Raw genomic sequence first — 17558 nt, 5'->3', positions numbered from 1 at the left:
TGCGGTAGAAATCAAACCCACGACCTTTCGCTTTCCGGGCGACTGCTCTCATCATTTGTTCTCAAGTTACTAAATAAGCTTTAAGCTCATTTACTAGTCGAGCAGCGACGGCGAAGTTAGAACCCGCGTTCCTCGAATGTCGAGTTAGCCAGTCCGACCCCTTCACCATTCGGCTATCGTGGCTTTACAGGGTGTTAGGTAAATGGGTATATGAGCCGACACTAGCCCAAGTTAACATGGTGATATAAATGGTATGGTGAAGTAAGAAAATTGATATCTTCATTCGAGAAAGATGAGCAAAATTATGGGAACGGAGCACATTAGTCAAAGCGCACTGATAGAGAGTTGGAAAATTATTAATAGGCTAGTTTCCTAAAGATTTTTTTTTAGTCCGTCATGTTTATAATCGATAAATATTGGACTTGTATATTTTTATTTGTCAATCAAACAAATAATTACAAAGTTATGGTGCGTTGAAGTTCCGCGCGACGTCACAAAGTGCTGCACTTTTAAGTACTCATTGACGTCACGGACCTCTTCTTTTGAACTTTGGCGCGCTTTATCTCTTTAATTTTTTCATTAGTTTGAAAAAGTGAAAAATACGTATAGAGTATTTTTTGATAAGTTAACTGACGGACTAATTATAACTCTTGCTTTTATACCCAGGAAACATCCCTATTTCTCTGGTTTTTGTTTGTATGTAATATTGTCAAACTAAAGTTTAATTACTTATTATATTTTTAATTTATTTGGTTGTCTGACATGTGTCTTGTTTTAGAAAATACTTAATGCCAATTTAAGTAAATTATTAATTCCAATACCGCGCCAGTCCACTATAAGCCATCGAGGATCCCATGTGACACACCTAATTACACAAAAGGTGAATAACTTAATCTTCTATGATGAGATATAACTTTTCCTTGGTTGCGTAAGAACAGGGCATGGGTCAATTTTAAAGAATGTCATTGTTGCAATCACCTGATAATCTCTATCCGACAAGCCTTAGTCTTTTTGTCCGTGCCCTGGGAAATGCATTGTAGTCGTGTTGATAACGAGGTGGTGCGGCTTATCCGGTTAGGTCATAGGTGATGAGTAAGCCGGTGATGGCAGTGTGATAAAAGCAGGATTAGTGATATTGTGATATTTTATCAAAAATTACACCATTGATCTAGCCATAGCGGAGTACTATGTTTGAAAATTATGTTTATCGCACTTTCTACATTTCGTTCGTTCGTTTCAGCCAAATGACGTCCACTGTACTGTCCACCATACAAGAATGCATGGTAAATTCAGTGAACTGCTCTTGAATCGAATGTACCTACTACTACTATTTCTATTTATTTATATTAAACGGCAGACAGTGGTGACTGAGTTTGTTGCGGCGCTTCTTCTCAGCACTTGCCAAATGTTGGTCTCGAAGCGCTGGTAGGGTAAAAAGATTATGAGACATGTAGAGGCTCCTTAAGAGCATATGACGATTTGTAAGAACTATTTATTAGTCTAAGCAAATAAAGAAATTTTGACTTTGACTTTGACTGCTGGACAAAGGCCTCCCCCAAGGATAACCATAACCACCGGTAATGCGCTGTCCGCATCCAAGTTCTTCTAGCGACGTTCACCAGATCGGCGGTCAACCTAGAGTTACTTCCTACATTTATTGCCTCCGTCAAATTCTGCAAACGCAGCAAATCGATCACCATATCTTTCTACTTGCGCTTAATAAGTGCAGCGGGAAACATTACTTTTGTATTTTGAAAAAAAAATTACATTAAATTATGATAATTGGATTGTTTGGATTACTAATGTTTGGCCAAAAAACGTTTCCCAAATTATTACATCGCAAACAACGTTTCGCAAATTTTCATTTGGCAAATTCTCATTTGGCAAAACAACTTATTGCAAACTTTTAATTCGCAAATGTCGTTTTTGGCATATTATTGTTTAGCAAATTATTGTTTGGCAAAGTATGTTTTGCCAAATGTTTCATTTGGCAAAAATATTTCACGATAAACTATTTACAAAATAATTTGATTGTCGCATAGAATGGACTACAAATTAGCTTGTGGTTATTATTTTGTATAGTGGGTAGATAATATAAAATTTGTTCTAAATTAATTTTCATATTTCATTCTTTTTATCGAAATTTCCAAATGATTCATTACACAATAGAGGTGATTCTAGCGCTCGGCGGCCGCTGCCGCGGCACGCTTCGCTCGCCTTCGCGCGTTAAGGGTCACTGTTCTAACCTAACCTAACCTACTATTTTCTGCGATACCTACTTTCTGCAACCATACTATTTTCTGCAATCTCTTTGTTTTACATAAAATTCTTGTGAAAACCAATCTGCCTTATTCTTTGATTTGTGGGTAACGGTGGGTAAGTATGTGAAGTGTCAATTTGACCAAACAAATTATTTGGGATATAATATTTGGCAAAATAAAACATTTGCTATATAAAAATTTGCCAAGTAAAATTTTTCCAAATGATAATTTGACCAAATGAATTAGTTGCGAAAAGTACAGTTGCTAAAAGTTCATTTGGGAAATGAAACTTTGGCGATAAGTTGTTTGCGAAGTGAAATTTGGCGAAAAGTAATTTGGCCAAACGGAAGGATACCTGGATTGTTTTCATACCAGTATCGTATTTACAGATTTGCCGCCTGTAGGCTCTGGGGGGTTTTGTGTGCGTACTTACCTTAATTTTTATTTTTATTTTGTATATCTGCCGCCCCTTAAAATTTGCCGCCCTAGGCTTCAGCCTACTCAACCTGCTGGTAAATCCGTCCCCTACCTGTGGTGGACTTGTAACAGTGCTTTTTAAAAGCCTAAGTATATTTTGCAGCAAATAAACGACTTTTTATTACTTTATAAATTTTATTTCATACTTTTTATATAGGTAAATAAGTTGGACATGAAAGGTAAAGTAATTAGGTAAGTATGCCGTAAACAATCATTGCATATTTTTTTTCATTTCAAGTACGAATCGTACATAATTATGAAAATACATTTTTAATCATTTTATAATCATTATTTTAACATAGGCTAAGTGAAAATTGTTACTAACATGATTATGGACCCCGGTCTGACAATAAGTTTTTTCAATATCAATTTCAATATTTATCTCGGAGAGATGATTCACATAATTGCCGGATGCGAAATAGTAGGAACCTAACTACTTTCTTGCATAATTTTGGACTTTATCGCCAAGTGTCCATTGAATCACTTGCACTGATACACAATCAGACAGTATTTGGCCTTAACTAATGGCAAAACTTAATGAGTTCCTAACGAATCATCCACCAAATATGTCACCTAAGCTGTACCTAGGACGGACAATTGCGCACTTCTTATCAGACTGATAAGAAATTGCAGGAATTTTTCTAAATGAGGTTAGTCATTATTATCGTAGGACTTTATTGAGGTAAAATTTATTTTTGGATCCTCCAAAATAATATAAACCTAGTTAGGTGTAACAGTGAAATGTCAAGGTATTTTTAATGTGCGTGTATGGTTAAATCTAAAACTTTAACTATCACCCTGTATTTAGCAATAGGATACTAAAATGACTTCAGATTTTGTGATAATTTTTGGGAAATTAAATTAAAAACTTAATCTATTAACATACAATCTGTGAATTGATTGAAAATTAAAGCATTGCTCGTTTACAACATGATACATTATCATAACTTTTCACTCCCGTGAAAAAAGCTTGTGATCAGTATTCATATCTTAGTACTACGTTATCAAAATTTCTTTAAATAACAATGGTAAAAATGATTAAAAAAAAATTTTTTTGGTACTTAATTGGTGGTCAATTTATTTTCTATACTGAATTCCAAACACTTCACAGTTGGCAAAGGAACGGGCGCTGTGGGCGCCAGATAGGCGCCAAAATGCCGCACGCTATTGAAAAAAAGCCACTACGCCTAGATCCCTAAAGATATAAGGGATCAAAGAGGCGCCGAAAGATAATTTTGATATACTGTGATCAAAATCTTGATTTCTTGGTCTTACGCTGTTCAACAATAATTTAAGTCTGTAAAGACATAAAAACTCAATTCTCATTCGCAACCTAATCATTCAGAGCGATTTATACGTCTCAATCGAAATTATTTATGCATGCATTAATGTGGGCAGAGCGGACCGTAGGATGATACACGCTAATCCGATATTGATACGTTCATATTACACAATGTGTATCACTTCACAGTTTCATGCTAACATATAAAAGTTCGGTGTTCGTGCAACAAACAATAGGCTTTCATCGATAGGTGCGCCTACGCAGCGAATACGAATGTCAATCGGGTTTGATCACCTGTCAGGTCGAAGGCGGGCGGAAAGCTCGAGGAAAGCATTGTGGTGCGTTGAGGCTTTCACGCCGGCCGCCATTAGCTGCCCGCTGACCAATCACAGAAGAGGGGCGGGGCTTTGCGCACGCGCCGCCTGCGAGCCCAACCTGCCTCAGTACACACGTAGCTGTCGCTCCGTCGTCACGTCAAACGTCTCCCTTTCGTCTTTCGTTTGTTTTTAATTATGACCTTTTTGTGCAAGTGCTAATTACTTCCATTGATTGAAACTACGAATTATCTTTCTATTGTGGGTGTAGTAACTTTGACTGACTACGCAATAAAATGGTATTGTGATTGTGTGACTGCTTGATTTTGTGTTGTTCTCGAAACTGTTTGTTGACAAGATGATGATGGACCAGGCACACTTTGGGGAGTATTTGCTGAGGCAGCAAATGTTGCATGCCGCCTCGTTGAGTGGATTGCGTAAGTTTTCAAATCAATGTAACTATTTTTTTTAATTGTAATCAACGAATGTCATCCAAATGACGTCCACTGCTGGACAAAGGCCTCCCCCAAGATTTTCCATAATGAACGGTACTGCGCTGCCCGCATCCAGCTCATCCCGCAACATTCACCAGATCGTCGGTCCACCTAGTAGGAGGCCTGCCCACGCTACGTCTTCCAGCCCGTGGTCGCCACTCGAGAACTTTGGCTGAAACGACGACGACGACGATGACAATGGATGTCAGATGTTTGTACTAAAACTAGGTACCTACCTCAGAATCAATTTGAGAATGATTTTAATATGGCACTTTGGAACCTATTTGAAGTACGAGTAAATCGTTTTAAGTAACATCAAATATCACAAACAAAGTAAAAATACACACAAAATGCTATACAATCTAACACAATAAAAATATAAATCATTCATAAAATTAAAGCACATATCAAAAGCACCTTAATGAAAAAGGGCTACTATAAAGTTGATGATTATATAAAAGATAAAAATGTTTGGAATGTTTAACTACCTAGCTCGCATCAATACTTATGACTATAATTTGTATATTTTAAAGACTGTAAACCCTTGAAAAGGAGGCTGACAATAGTGACTGAGTTTCTTGCGCTGCTTCTTCTCAGCACTGGCCCATTTATTGTTCCGAAGCAGAGGTAGGGTTAATATTGGGACGTGTAAAAGTGCTTTTTAAAAGCCTATTTGCAAAAATAAATGAATTTTATGAATTTTAATTTTTAATTTTTAAATATTATTGTTTCAAAGAGTAAATCCTGTTAATATGAGGATTTTTTCCAAACATCCAAGACTCTTGATTTAACTTTTTTTTTCTGTTAATAGAAAATATACGTTTTCATTTTATTCCATAAGTAGATACCTATGCCCTATACATGTAGGACGTTCTAAATAAAAATGTAAATTTTCTCTCTCGCACTATAATAAAAATATATTATAAAGAAAAATATTTTACCTATAATATAGATTAAATACATTTTCCATAATAAATAAACTCAAGAAATATTACAGATATTTTTTTACAAGATATACCTATTTATTATTTAAAATTGATTTATGCTTTTGGACCGTGTCTTTTGAATACCTACATAATTTCTTCTTATAAGAATTTAAATATAAAAAATGTTATATGTAAAAAAATAGGTTAATGTTTTATAACATAATTATAACTTTGTTTATCAATATTATACGTTGGCGTGACGCGTTGAAGTCTTTTGTACGAGAACGTGATTAAAACAGAATTTATGCTATATTTTTATTATGAATTGATATTTGTTTCATCCATTAATTATGCTATCTTCTACTATTCTATCTTCCAAATTTTCCATTCATAGTTGAAAGCCTTAAAATAATAGCTTCAATAGTGACTGACAAAAATAACACTCAGACACTTGTAATAGAGATTTGAGCTTTTGTAGAATAATAACATTCTGCAAACATAAATGTATGTAATTTGTATTTAACTAACCATTATTTCAAGTAGTCGTTTAATTTATTAATGGTAATATTTTCAGTCTAATCATCATCATTACAATCAATTTTATTTGCAGCTTAACTTGATCCTAATTTGTTTATTTTTTGCTGACTATTTTAGTAGTAAAATACTTTTTTTTCAGCTTATCAACAACTACGTCTTTTATAATGTTATAAAACATTTTTTTACCATCTATTTCCAGGAAACATAATTTAAATACAGTACAGTAGGATATAATGTATTACATTAACAAAATTTTATATTTTATTTATAACAAGTCAAAAATACAAGAAAAAGTAATTATTGCTAGTTTATATAATTATTATTTGATTGGTGACTCGGAATTTAATACCGAGTTCACATTTAATTTGTTTACTTAATTTTGAATTGTTTTAGTGTTCACCTACCCACGTTAACTTATTTAAAAATGTTTTAGTTGTAGAAAGTATTTCTCTAATTGGCTTATGTTCAAGTGGTGTCTTCCTACACATTTATGTATAATTAAATGCTGTTGAAACATTGTTAAACAAATAAAATAAAATAAAAATTGCTATGCATAACTACCTACTTGCATTCAATACAAAATTATTAAATTAACTGACTGAAGAAAGTAACATTGGCTAACGGCCTAGGGTTAACAATCGATTAATAAAAAACTACTAAAAACAAAATTATGGATATTTAAATATCTCCTACATCCTGACCCGTAGCGAAATCCTAAAACATATTTTAATTAATCATCAAACATTAACGTGTTTTCGTAATAAATACATGATTATAGATAAATGGCTACATCATTCGAACGGTACAGCCACTAAAAGTTTATATGTCTTTTGCGCGATAAATTTCACCGCGCGGCGCCTTTGAAGCCACTCGATAAAATCTTAGGAAGGTATAAAACATCGATATTAAAATCGACGATCGGTGACACCAGATACTCGATAATGTATTCGAGGCTGAAACACGCGACTGATGTTTGGACATCATTAATTGTGGATGCAGATGCGAAAATGCAACGGTAAACGGCAATATTTGAAAATGTTTTTTTAAATTGAAAACTTTTTTTTTCAAGCGGATACCCAAGTAATAAATTATTAGTATCAGGCCTTACTTTGCGGAAATCCATAATTAGATAGAATAAGTGCTAGCAATATGTCGATATATTACAGATCATTCTGTGAATTATGATTAACACTCAACATGTTTTTGATATTACGATTTATTTATTTAACAGGAAACCTAAAAGAAGAAAATAATTGTTTTTATCGCGTATTTATTTTTTGTATTTGTATTTATTTTTTGTTCAAAAATTGTTTAAGCTTGTTTTTTTCTAACCATTACGAAAAGTTCCGTTTCATATGATGTTACGTTACATATAACTCACATGTAGTCCAGTCATTATAGTAAGTTCACCTCGGAATTCGAGATACCCAGCTGTAAGTCTGTAAATACGTGTATATTGACACCCTAAAAGTTGTCTCAAAACCTACATATGGTAGGGTGTAAGCAACTATTAAATTTCAAGGTCAACGGTCACAAAAATCGGTTTTTTGCGCTTTTTTTTAGAAATATCACATTTCCTGTGGGTTTTTTGCTATTTGTATTTATTATCAATATTGTAGAATACTAAATTCTCTACAAATTTTGTGTAAAAACTTTTTTTATACGGTGAACCGTTTTCGAGATAGAGGGCGGAGAGCGCGCGTTCACTGCATCACTTCAGGTCTACTTAGCGGTTTAGATTTTTCATACAAAAGGATTTTCCCGCTAATTCCTGTTCCCGTGGGAATTCCTAAGTAAACTATAACCTGCCCAGGTGTATGAAGAATAATTGTACCAAGTTTCGTTAAAATCCGTCGAGTAGTTTTTGTTTCTATAAGGAACATACAGACGGACAGAATTCTATACATGAAATATATTTTCAAAATAACTATCAGGGGGTGATTAGTGATCGATACTGATGCCAAAAATGCAATCAGTAAAATTTTTGTCTGTCTGTCTGTCCGTCTGTATGTTCCTTATAGAAACAAAAACTACTCGACGGATTTTAACGAAACTTGGTACAATTATTCTTCATACACCTGGGCAGGTTATAGTTTACTTAGGAATTCCCACGGGAACAGGAATTAGCGGGAAAATCCTTTTGTATGAAAAATCTAAACGCTTAACGGAAGTTAGACGCTTGAAATTTGGCATGTAGGTACCTTAGTAAACTTAAAGCTCATTTACAACAAGTAATTACCGAAATTCCCACGGGAATTAGCGGGAAAATCCTTTTGTATGAAAAACCTAAACCGCTTAAGTTGACCTGAAGTGATGCAGTGACCGCGCGCTCTCCGCCCTCTATCTCGAAAACGGTTCACCGTATAAAAAAATTTTTGAAACAAAATTTGTAGATAATTTAGTATTCTACAATATTGATAATAAATACAAATAGCAAAAAACCCATAGGAAATGAGATATTTCCAAAAAAAGCGCAAAAAAACGATTTTTGTGACCTTTGACCTTAAAATTTAATAGTTGCTTACACCCTACCATATGTAGGTTTTGAGACAACTTTTAGGGTGTCAATATACAAGTATTTACAGACTTACAGCTGGGTATCTCTAATTCCGAGATTCTTACCTAATTTAAGCTTAAATGACTGGACTAATGTTTGTACCTATGATAAAATAAACTCAATAGTTTGCTAGAAATATTTCTGGTACGAGTATTTCCGCCCGCGGTTTTGCCCGCGTGTATTTTTGTCTGTCACAGAAAATCTTTATCGCGCGCGTCCCTGTTTCAAAAACCGGGATAAAAACTATTCTATGTCCTTTGCCGGGACTCAAACTATCTCTGTGCCAAATTTCATCAAAATCGGTTCAGTGGTTTAGGCGTGAAAGCAAGACAGACAGACAGAGTTACTTTCGCATTCATAATATTAGTATAGACTAGTATAGATATAGATTAATGAATTACTAATTTGAATTAATGGTAACGACTAGTTGTATGATAAGCACGGCAATGTACTTCCTAACTTAAACTACAGTAGTTGTAAAAAACCGTTGCCGTGTACAATTCGGCAAAATAAATATGAGTAATATCCTGTCTTATCGCTATGAAGCGATTTCATATAAACTATCCGGGAAGAGCTACGGCTAATGTATTTGAAAAGATAATATTGCAGATGTAGAATCATGAAAGATGTTAATTTAATTCTACACAAAAACATACATAAAATATTTATTAAAAATATTAGGTTCATCCATTAATAAAAAATAAAAAACCCCATTTGTCTACACTAAAATTATAAAGAGGAAAACTTTGTTTGTTTGTTTGTTTGGTTGTAATGAATAGGCTCAAAAACCACTGAACCGTTTTTAAAAATCCTTTCACCATTCGAAAGCTACTTTATCCACAAGTAACATAGGCTAAATTTTATTTTAGAAATAAATAGGGTTTTGTAAAATATGTAGATAATGTAGTCCACGCGCGCGAAGCCGTGGGCGGAATGCTAGTAAATTAAAAATACTAAGCTGTATCAATGTCGGTATCTAGGTATTATTTCCACATATTTTTCGCGAACACTGCATAAGTACTAAGGTATAAGAGATAAGTAAGATTCTGATAGGTTAATTAAAAATACTTGCATATTAAAGCCATGTGGTTTCAGAAAAGTAAAATAGGACCAATCCCTTTTTCCCGTGGATGTCGCAAAAGGCGACTAACGCCCGTATTCACAAACGATGCTTGCTTAAGTGAGGCATCCAATCGAACGCATAGCGTTGAATAGAGCTCTGTGATTGGTTCGTGCGTGTGTCACCCTGTGCATCCACGCGCACTGTGAGACCTCATAGTAATGTTTGTGAATACGGGCGTAAGTACTAAGGTGGTAATGAAATAATAAATCATTCTAGGCGATCATCAGGCCTTTCCAATTCAAGTTAATTCCTCCATTTGCCTTTGGTCGCGCTGGTGATGATGATGACGATGATGTAATGATTAATACATGCAATATGTAAGAAAGAAAGAAACATTTATTGCCATGGACATCACAAAAGACAAAAGAGGTAAAATAAAAAAAAAGCAAATAAGACAGAGGTGACATAAAACATACAATGAAAGAGCAAGTAAACTAAGCACAGCGATGCCCATCGCAATGGGACCCCACTCAGCAAATGCCGTGTCCCCGGTGAGGGAGGCCACGACGCTGGTTTTCAGTGTACGAGTATGTTTAGTAAATAATTGATATCTACCCTCAGAACACCGTGTGGGTGCGGACGCAGAGCCACCGGCGTGCGAGGCTCGCCTGCTCAACGGCGACCTCTGGCGCCGCTTCCACGACATCGGCACTGAAATGATCATCACCAAGGGTGGGAGGTATGTGCTTTTGATGATATTGATATTGAACCTGGAGATTAGCATTGTGGCTTTGGCAGAGCGTAGAGAATTGATAGGACCAGGTTGGTCGACAATTGGATGTCGTATGGGAGTATACTATGGGAGAAATACAGGGTGTTTGGCGGAAGGTTAGACAAACTTCGTGGGTGTATAGGTAAGGTCATTTTAAGAATACAAGTTCGCCCATTTGACCCTAAGTGAGCTACTTTTTTTTAAATTGATATTTTTGTTTTTATTGACTTAAAAACTGCTTCAATTTTTTTTCCCGCGTGTTTTCAACCGGTTTTTTTATTTGGTATTCATATCGAATATATCTTTAGTCAAATAAAATAAATTTCAAATCCAGATAATGATTGGATAGCTAGTTACGAGCCGCCAAAGTTGAACAAAAGTACAAACCACGATAAAAAATTCAACTTAGAATTTGGTTTAAAAAAAATGAATAGTGATAATGGATTGCTAATGATTTTAAAAACATCTCTAACTTTTCTTCTTTCCGATGATATATCACATGAAGTAATGAAATATTGAAATTCGTCAAAAAATCAAAGTTTATAGAAGAAATTGGAATAATTATACAAAAATTTGATTAATTAAACAGAAAAGTAGGGCTTCTGTGGATGAGTAATTTTGGAAAAAACAATACTGTGTGCGTTGGCTAGGTATCATGCAGCAGAACTCCCACAAATTGATTTCATTCTATGGTAGAGACCATTTCTTGCCACAGCGCTACACATGCTCTATGCCAGATAGCATGTAACTATTTTTTACATAATATTCAGGATGTAGGAACATTTTCAGACCGAGGCTGGATTGTGTTGAGTCCTACTTTTTAACTATTCAACTTATTTTAATTCATAATTAATAAGGCATTACCTGGTACATCATGTCGTTTGTTTTCTAATTTAATTTTTTGTTATATCATTCTTGATTTGGCCTTTTTAATAGATATCATATCATATCATATCATATCATAATATGATTCATATGCCTAGTCACAACAACTTGTTTTATAGCTTTGATAACCGATCGAGATATTCATAATTGGCATACAAAATGACTTTTTGAAACTTAATACAAGATATTTAATGCGATACCAATAGCGTACTTTGATGAGCGATGAACATTCTAGGCAGATTAAAGAGATGTCGATAAGTAGGTGTGGACATTCCTTAAGCTGATTTGTATTTATTAATCGCTTTAAAATGTTCATTAACAGTTTATCTTAATGACATTTAACAGTTGTTAATTCCCCTCTATAATGGGCATATACATTGAGACTCGAAGCGAAGTATGTGGAACATTTTAAAAACTTAATAGTTACCTCTACATTTTTCACTAGTCACTATTAGTAAGTCCATTTTCCTACGGGCTTAAAAGCAAACATTTGATTAAATGTTGCAGCTGCTGAGTAGAATTTACGAAAACACATTACTCGTCATAAATTACAACAAAAACTTAACGAAAACCTATTAGGGCTGCCGAATCTGACGCGGGGCTTGTTAACGGATAATTTGGGAGCAGCGGACCTCCGTCATAGACAAAACAAACAGCTGCCCGGACGGCAATTTGTGCATTTCTCTAAATGGCCGAGCACAAATTACACCTTATTATAAGCTTGTTTGCTTTACGACGGTACCCCTTCAATTATTTTTTTTCGTGATCGATAATGTGGAGAGCGCAGTGAAGAAATTACACAGCGCTCGCGAGCGCGGCGCCTCCACCTTCCTGCGGCCACCGGCAGCGTTGAGCACACGCAGCGGAAGAAAGTCAGATCGATAACGCAACCGCGTCGCCACGCATCGTTTTGTAATTAACCGCGTGCAATTAGGCTTCGACCGCTCCGCGTCGACTTCCACGCGGCCATTAAACGTTGCTGGAAAAAGCGGGCTTGCGAATAGCGATCGTGCGGGCCGGCTGTAGCGGCGCGCTCGCGCATTGTCGCCGGTTTTTGCGCGGCCGGTAATGAGGCGGGCTCATCACGAGCAGCCGGCTGTCATCTCGTACACGTCCCGGACCACCACGCGGCCGCGGTCCGGTTAACATTCCAATAATTTACCGCTTTATCCGGCGGTTGGTGAATCTCGTTAGCTGCTCGCCCGTCTAGAGGTCACTTTTGTTTGTTTTGTATTAATGATGCCGCGTGAGAGAGGCCGGGGGCGCGCCGGCGCCGGGCGGTTCTGGCGCCATGCGCCGAAATGGGTCAAAAATATTTCATTTATTGAACACTGAATACTAGTCGAGTGCGTGTTTGTGGTAATTGAGTTATTCGTACGACCCGAGGTGTGGGTTACCAGAGGTCCGTCCAAATTGGAGAGCGTAATGCGATGCTTTTAGGCGCTGTGCAAATAGAGAGGCAAAGCGGGCCATGTGAGTTCTTTATCCGGAGTGTCGAGGGGCTGCAGCGGAGGGCCAAATGAGAAGCGCAAACACGAGGGCTGGGCGGTGCGTTTGAGCAGCCAGCCCTGAGTTAACACCTGCCGCCATGCCTGTCCTTGTGTAGCTATGTGTTAAAAAGGGGATTTGAGCCAGCAACCTTCTTAATTTTCCCACCTGAGCGTGGACGTAAATTGGTGGGTATATAGCACTTGGATACATAACACATTTAGTCAGCAGGTGGGGAAGAGACTGTTAAGTCAATTTTTGTTATCCATCTGCACGTTTCCAATTAGCATTTATTATCACTAAGTTTTAATTATAGGTTTTAATTACGTGATTGATAAGAGACCGATTACTTCCGAGATCGCAAAAGTTCTTCGTTTATCCTCTTGACACAGTAACATGTTTTCCTCTTGCTCTACTCTCGATAACCGCTACAAAAATAAAGCAAAATGTTTCAAAACTTGACATGTCCCATCTGTAGCTGAGCGTGTTCAGAGATAATACTTAACCCTCAATAATCGTAGTACAAACAAACATTGGTTAAAATAGAGTAGGTTATTTATTTTTTCAAACCCGTAATATGACAAATGGTCGGGGCGCGTCGGCGCGGGCGCGGATCGCTCGCGTGTCGTCGCGCGGACCTCCCGCCATTTTAAAAACAAACACACAACACAAAAACTCGTTATTTATTTTCGTGTTATCCGATGGGAAGGGCGCGCCCGAATTCGCCGGAAAAAATTATAAGTTATAATTAAAAACGTCTGAGTCTGATGCAGAAGTATAAACGTTGCGCGTCATCGCAGCTCTACCACCGGCATCAGCGTCCACGCGTAATCGCATGCTCGGTGATGAAATCTTAACGATTGCTTCTCCGATGCTTAATGAGATAAAATTCGTAATCTCTTCTATGAATTCATATCACGAGAGTTATGCTCGTCCGGCGCTTGTTTTAACAGAAATACCGATTAATTGATTCGATCTGTGTCGTAATTAAAATGGGTGATTAGGGCGCGGGGACCGGCGCCGGCGCCTCAAAGCGTCGCCGGCAACATTCCTTTTGTTTTACCACGGGTCGTTTGTCGCCTGCGCGCTGCGTGGGCTCGCGCCGTCCCGCTCGGCGGCGGCGCGCGGCGGCGGGTGCGAGCGGGACGGGCGCGGGCGCCGACCGCCTGCCGCGCGCCGGCCGCCTGCCGCGCGCCCCGCCCAGCACTAATAATCAGATTATGACAGCCGTCTTCCACCGCACCATATCGACTCCACTCGTTACTCCTCCGACCCTGACAGCCCTCTCTGGCACCACCACTTCGCGATGTACGCTCAAGATATGCGCGGATCGCCCATACTCAGATCCTAGACCGCGAACGCTGTCAGTATTGAATTATTAAACAGCAGGTGGTAGCTACGTCCTCATCGTATATGAATTTGACTTATAAAGTCTATTCGTAGCACTATAAAACTGCAGGCCGTAAAAATAATAAAGAAATATGATCACGAAATGACTCTACAATTGATAGAAACTGTTATTTCTACGAAACGAGTTGTTTGTACAAATTAACGTTGATTGAAAACGTTTATAGTAATGATGGCTTCGATGAAACGGTGAAAAGTTTGTCGTGGATGAAAAAGCGTAACGTCATTTAATGTAATGGTTAATTCCGGCGCAGGGAGCGACAGGACCTGGAATCCGAAGCACGCGCCGAGGAGTCGCCGGATCATATCGCAATATCTCCAGGGAACGAACCGATGATTTGTCAAGGGAATTCGGATGACGCGCCATCCATCGCGGTCATCAAGTGCGCTGACTTAACAGGAATCTGAAGGCGAGCAGCGATGTATCTCGATCAACGCGTGAAGGCTTAAATCGTCGATTTGGGAGTTGAGTGATGAGCGAAACCGCGCAGTCATCGCGGACTCCCGCACCTCGGCTCAGCCTAAAACAATCGACGAGCGGGGAAAAAACAAACACGAACGTAATAATTCGTATTAGAGATAAAAAAAAAAATGTGCGTCTCTGTATCGTGGTCGGGCCACGATTCGTTTTTTGCCTCGTATCCGCATCCCTGATGATAATTTCTCATTAGGTTATAACATTTTTGTCTGTGGAATCGTCGTAAATTCCACGGATATTTTACGGAAGAAAGTGGCCGTTGTAGACGTTTTGTTTTTATGGCGCCAACGAGGAGCTCGGGTTAGATCGGTATCGGGATACAAGCGTTTAACATGTTACGTGGAACTCGGGAATTATTCTCACGGATGGGCCTTAACAAATTGTAATGTGAGCGAATCAGACAGCTCGGGATTAAAGGAATGGTAAACCTAAAACATATTTCGCATTTGTGAGCTAATTTTATGTGAAGGCGAGATATTAAAATCCCTTCAGCAAAGATCTTATCGCTAATTACATCGAGTCAAAATTATTTTATTTACAATATCGTCGTAAAGGTATCATAACATCAAATAACTTAGAACAAGTGCTATAGTAGAGAAGTTTTTCAGAAAATCCAAAAGATCAGGATTCTTCTTTATTAGTAAGTGCAGCGGTAACCTTTTTAACCTCACACCCACAAGTACCAAGTCCAAATTACCAGCGTAACCCGATCCTAGGGCGCTACCTACTGCAAGCGCTGCCCAGTGGGGCGCGATGCCATCGCGCGACACGAAGGCATCCAAATCTACGTGCTCATATTGCTTATTGCTCTTGAATTTGACGGGTGTCTGTTTCCTGTTGGAAATTTTATACAGGATGGTTTAAATCGAGTTTTTCCTTATCCCATCTTACCAAGTGAATTAATTCGGATCAATAAATGACATTATCGATGTGGTTAAAGCTCCCCTTTCTGTACAAAAACTTAAAAATAGAGTTATAACTACAGAACCTTCAAAGTCAGTCTGTTTTAAAATATGGGTACCCAATATCCATGTTTTCGTTGCTCAGCGACCAGAGCAGTGCATAGGTGGTGGGTTCAATTCCCACATGAAGCAATCGATTTTTTTAAGTTTAAATATAATTTGTCACAAAACATTTTAGCAATTTTGTATTGAACAACTTTGTTGATCATCACGCTGTATACCGACCAGCAACCAAGTGGGTGCAGAGTAAAGTCTACGTGCTCATAGAGCGGCCCGTCATTACCCCTGCGCCCGCGTCGTCAATCATAAGCGCCGTAAACGCGCGCACAATGCCCACAAAAAACATGGCTGTCCGTGAATTTGTCATATTTCACGCAGCTTTTGTAAGGATTGTGTTATGCGGTAGCTGTCACTGTCAAAGAGTTTGTTTTGGTTTAGTGTCATTGCATTTGATACGCTTTTCACAAATATTGTGATAGCTCAAGTTCAACCTTTAACATTGTTCTTGACCTGACGAATGTTTGGACAAAATATAGAAAGTTGATTAATTCTGCATTCTATAGTTTGGTAAAAAAATCAAGAAATACGAGTATTAATTTAATACCAACTGACAGTTTGAGCTAGTATTATTCACAGCTAGCTAATTCTAGACTGTGAAACTGGACTGATGAGTGTCATTTCAGCTCCCCTTTTTCATAGACACCGTCTGCAAATCGTATTTCATGCTCAACATAATTGGTACAAGTGAACCGTTCCCGACAGAGGGCGATAAGATCAGTCCCCGCGTCTCGTTACGGGCTATGTAAATGTGCGCCGGCGCCGGCCTATCGCCGATCGAGCCCACAATGTCCGAGATCATAACATTTTTCCTGAATTTAAATTCAATGGGACCGTACCGCTCCCATTTTATGTCTTTCAGGATTATTGAGTCATTGTCTTACTTTAAAAAGTGGAATTTCACGGATTTAAAATATCACAAAGAGGATATTTACTCCAGTCAATAATTGCTCCCCAAAGCACCCCAAGGCTCTTTTCCTAATGGAATAATAGAGTTATAAAACTATAATTATCATTTTCATTATGATCAGTTGATCAATATTTCTGCCTCAAGGCACAACGGCTACGCCTCTATTACCACATCTGCTTAACATTGATCATTATGTCTTAATTGAACCATGACCTCCTGTTTTAATAGCAAATATGTAATTATTTCTTCAAGGTGCTGTTTGCATGTGCTTTTAAGTCTCTATTTGAGGAATAAGCTAAAGACAAGGAGCGAAGTCTTCACAGTTCCAAGAAGCTGACACCCACTTGCTTTACATTCTAATCCCTTAAAGTATAGTGACGTGTGACAGTCGCCAGCGAGCCACCCAGTCGTGCGGCGATAGCATCGCGCAGTATCGCCGCATCTCACGAGCCGCTACCGAAAAGATAACCCCGCGCGGGCGCACGAGGATGACGCACGATTCCTCAATAAAAACGTCGCCTACGAGACTCCAAACTCGGGATCGTTTCGAGAAACGAGAGCGAGAACGTTTTGAATACCAACTGCGTATTTTAGGGTGCGATAAACGCAGCTTTGACGAAAATGTAGTCAAACTGGTAGTGTCATTCCCATCAATTGAGGACTCTGATACCCAAAAGCGGGGTAATTT

The 17558-nt window shown here is 37.9% G+C and overlaps 1 protein-coding gene across 1 annotated transcript in view; it reads left to right on the top strand.

Moving 5' to 3' along the window:
- The first annotated feature begins 4456 nt into the window (after window positions 1–4456).
- Window positions 4457–17558, top strand: part of Doc1 (Dorsocross1) — a 33603-nt gene continuing 20501 nt past the window's right edge. The window contains exons 1-2 of the mRNA XM_028323498.1: window positions 4457–4771; window positions 10533–10650. Of these exons, the coding sequence (XP_028179299.1) occupies window positions 4693–4771; window positions 10533–10650 (197 nt within the window). The 5' untranslated portion in view covers window positions 4457–4692. The remainder of the gene's footprint in view (window positions 4772–10532; window positions 10651–17558) is intronic.

This window comes from Ostrinia furnacalis, unplaced genomic scaffold, assembly GCF_004193835.3.
Source record: "Ostrinia furnacalis isolate ACB-3 unplaced genomic scaffold, ASM419383v2 OfSCF0638, whole genome shotgun sequence".
In the NCBI taxonomy this organism is placed as follows: domain Eukaryota; kingdom Metazoa; phylum Arthropoda; class Insecta; order Lepidoptera; family Crambidae; genus Ostrinia; species Ostrinia furnacalis.
The sequence above is the reverse complement of the archived record's forward strand: the minus strand, read 5'-3'. Positions and strand labels throughout refer to the sequence as shown.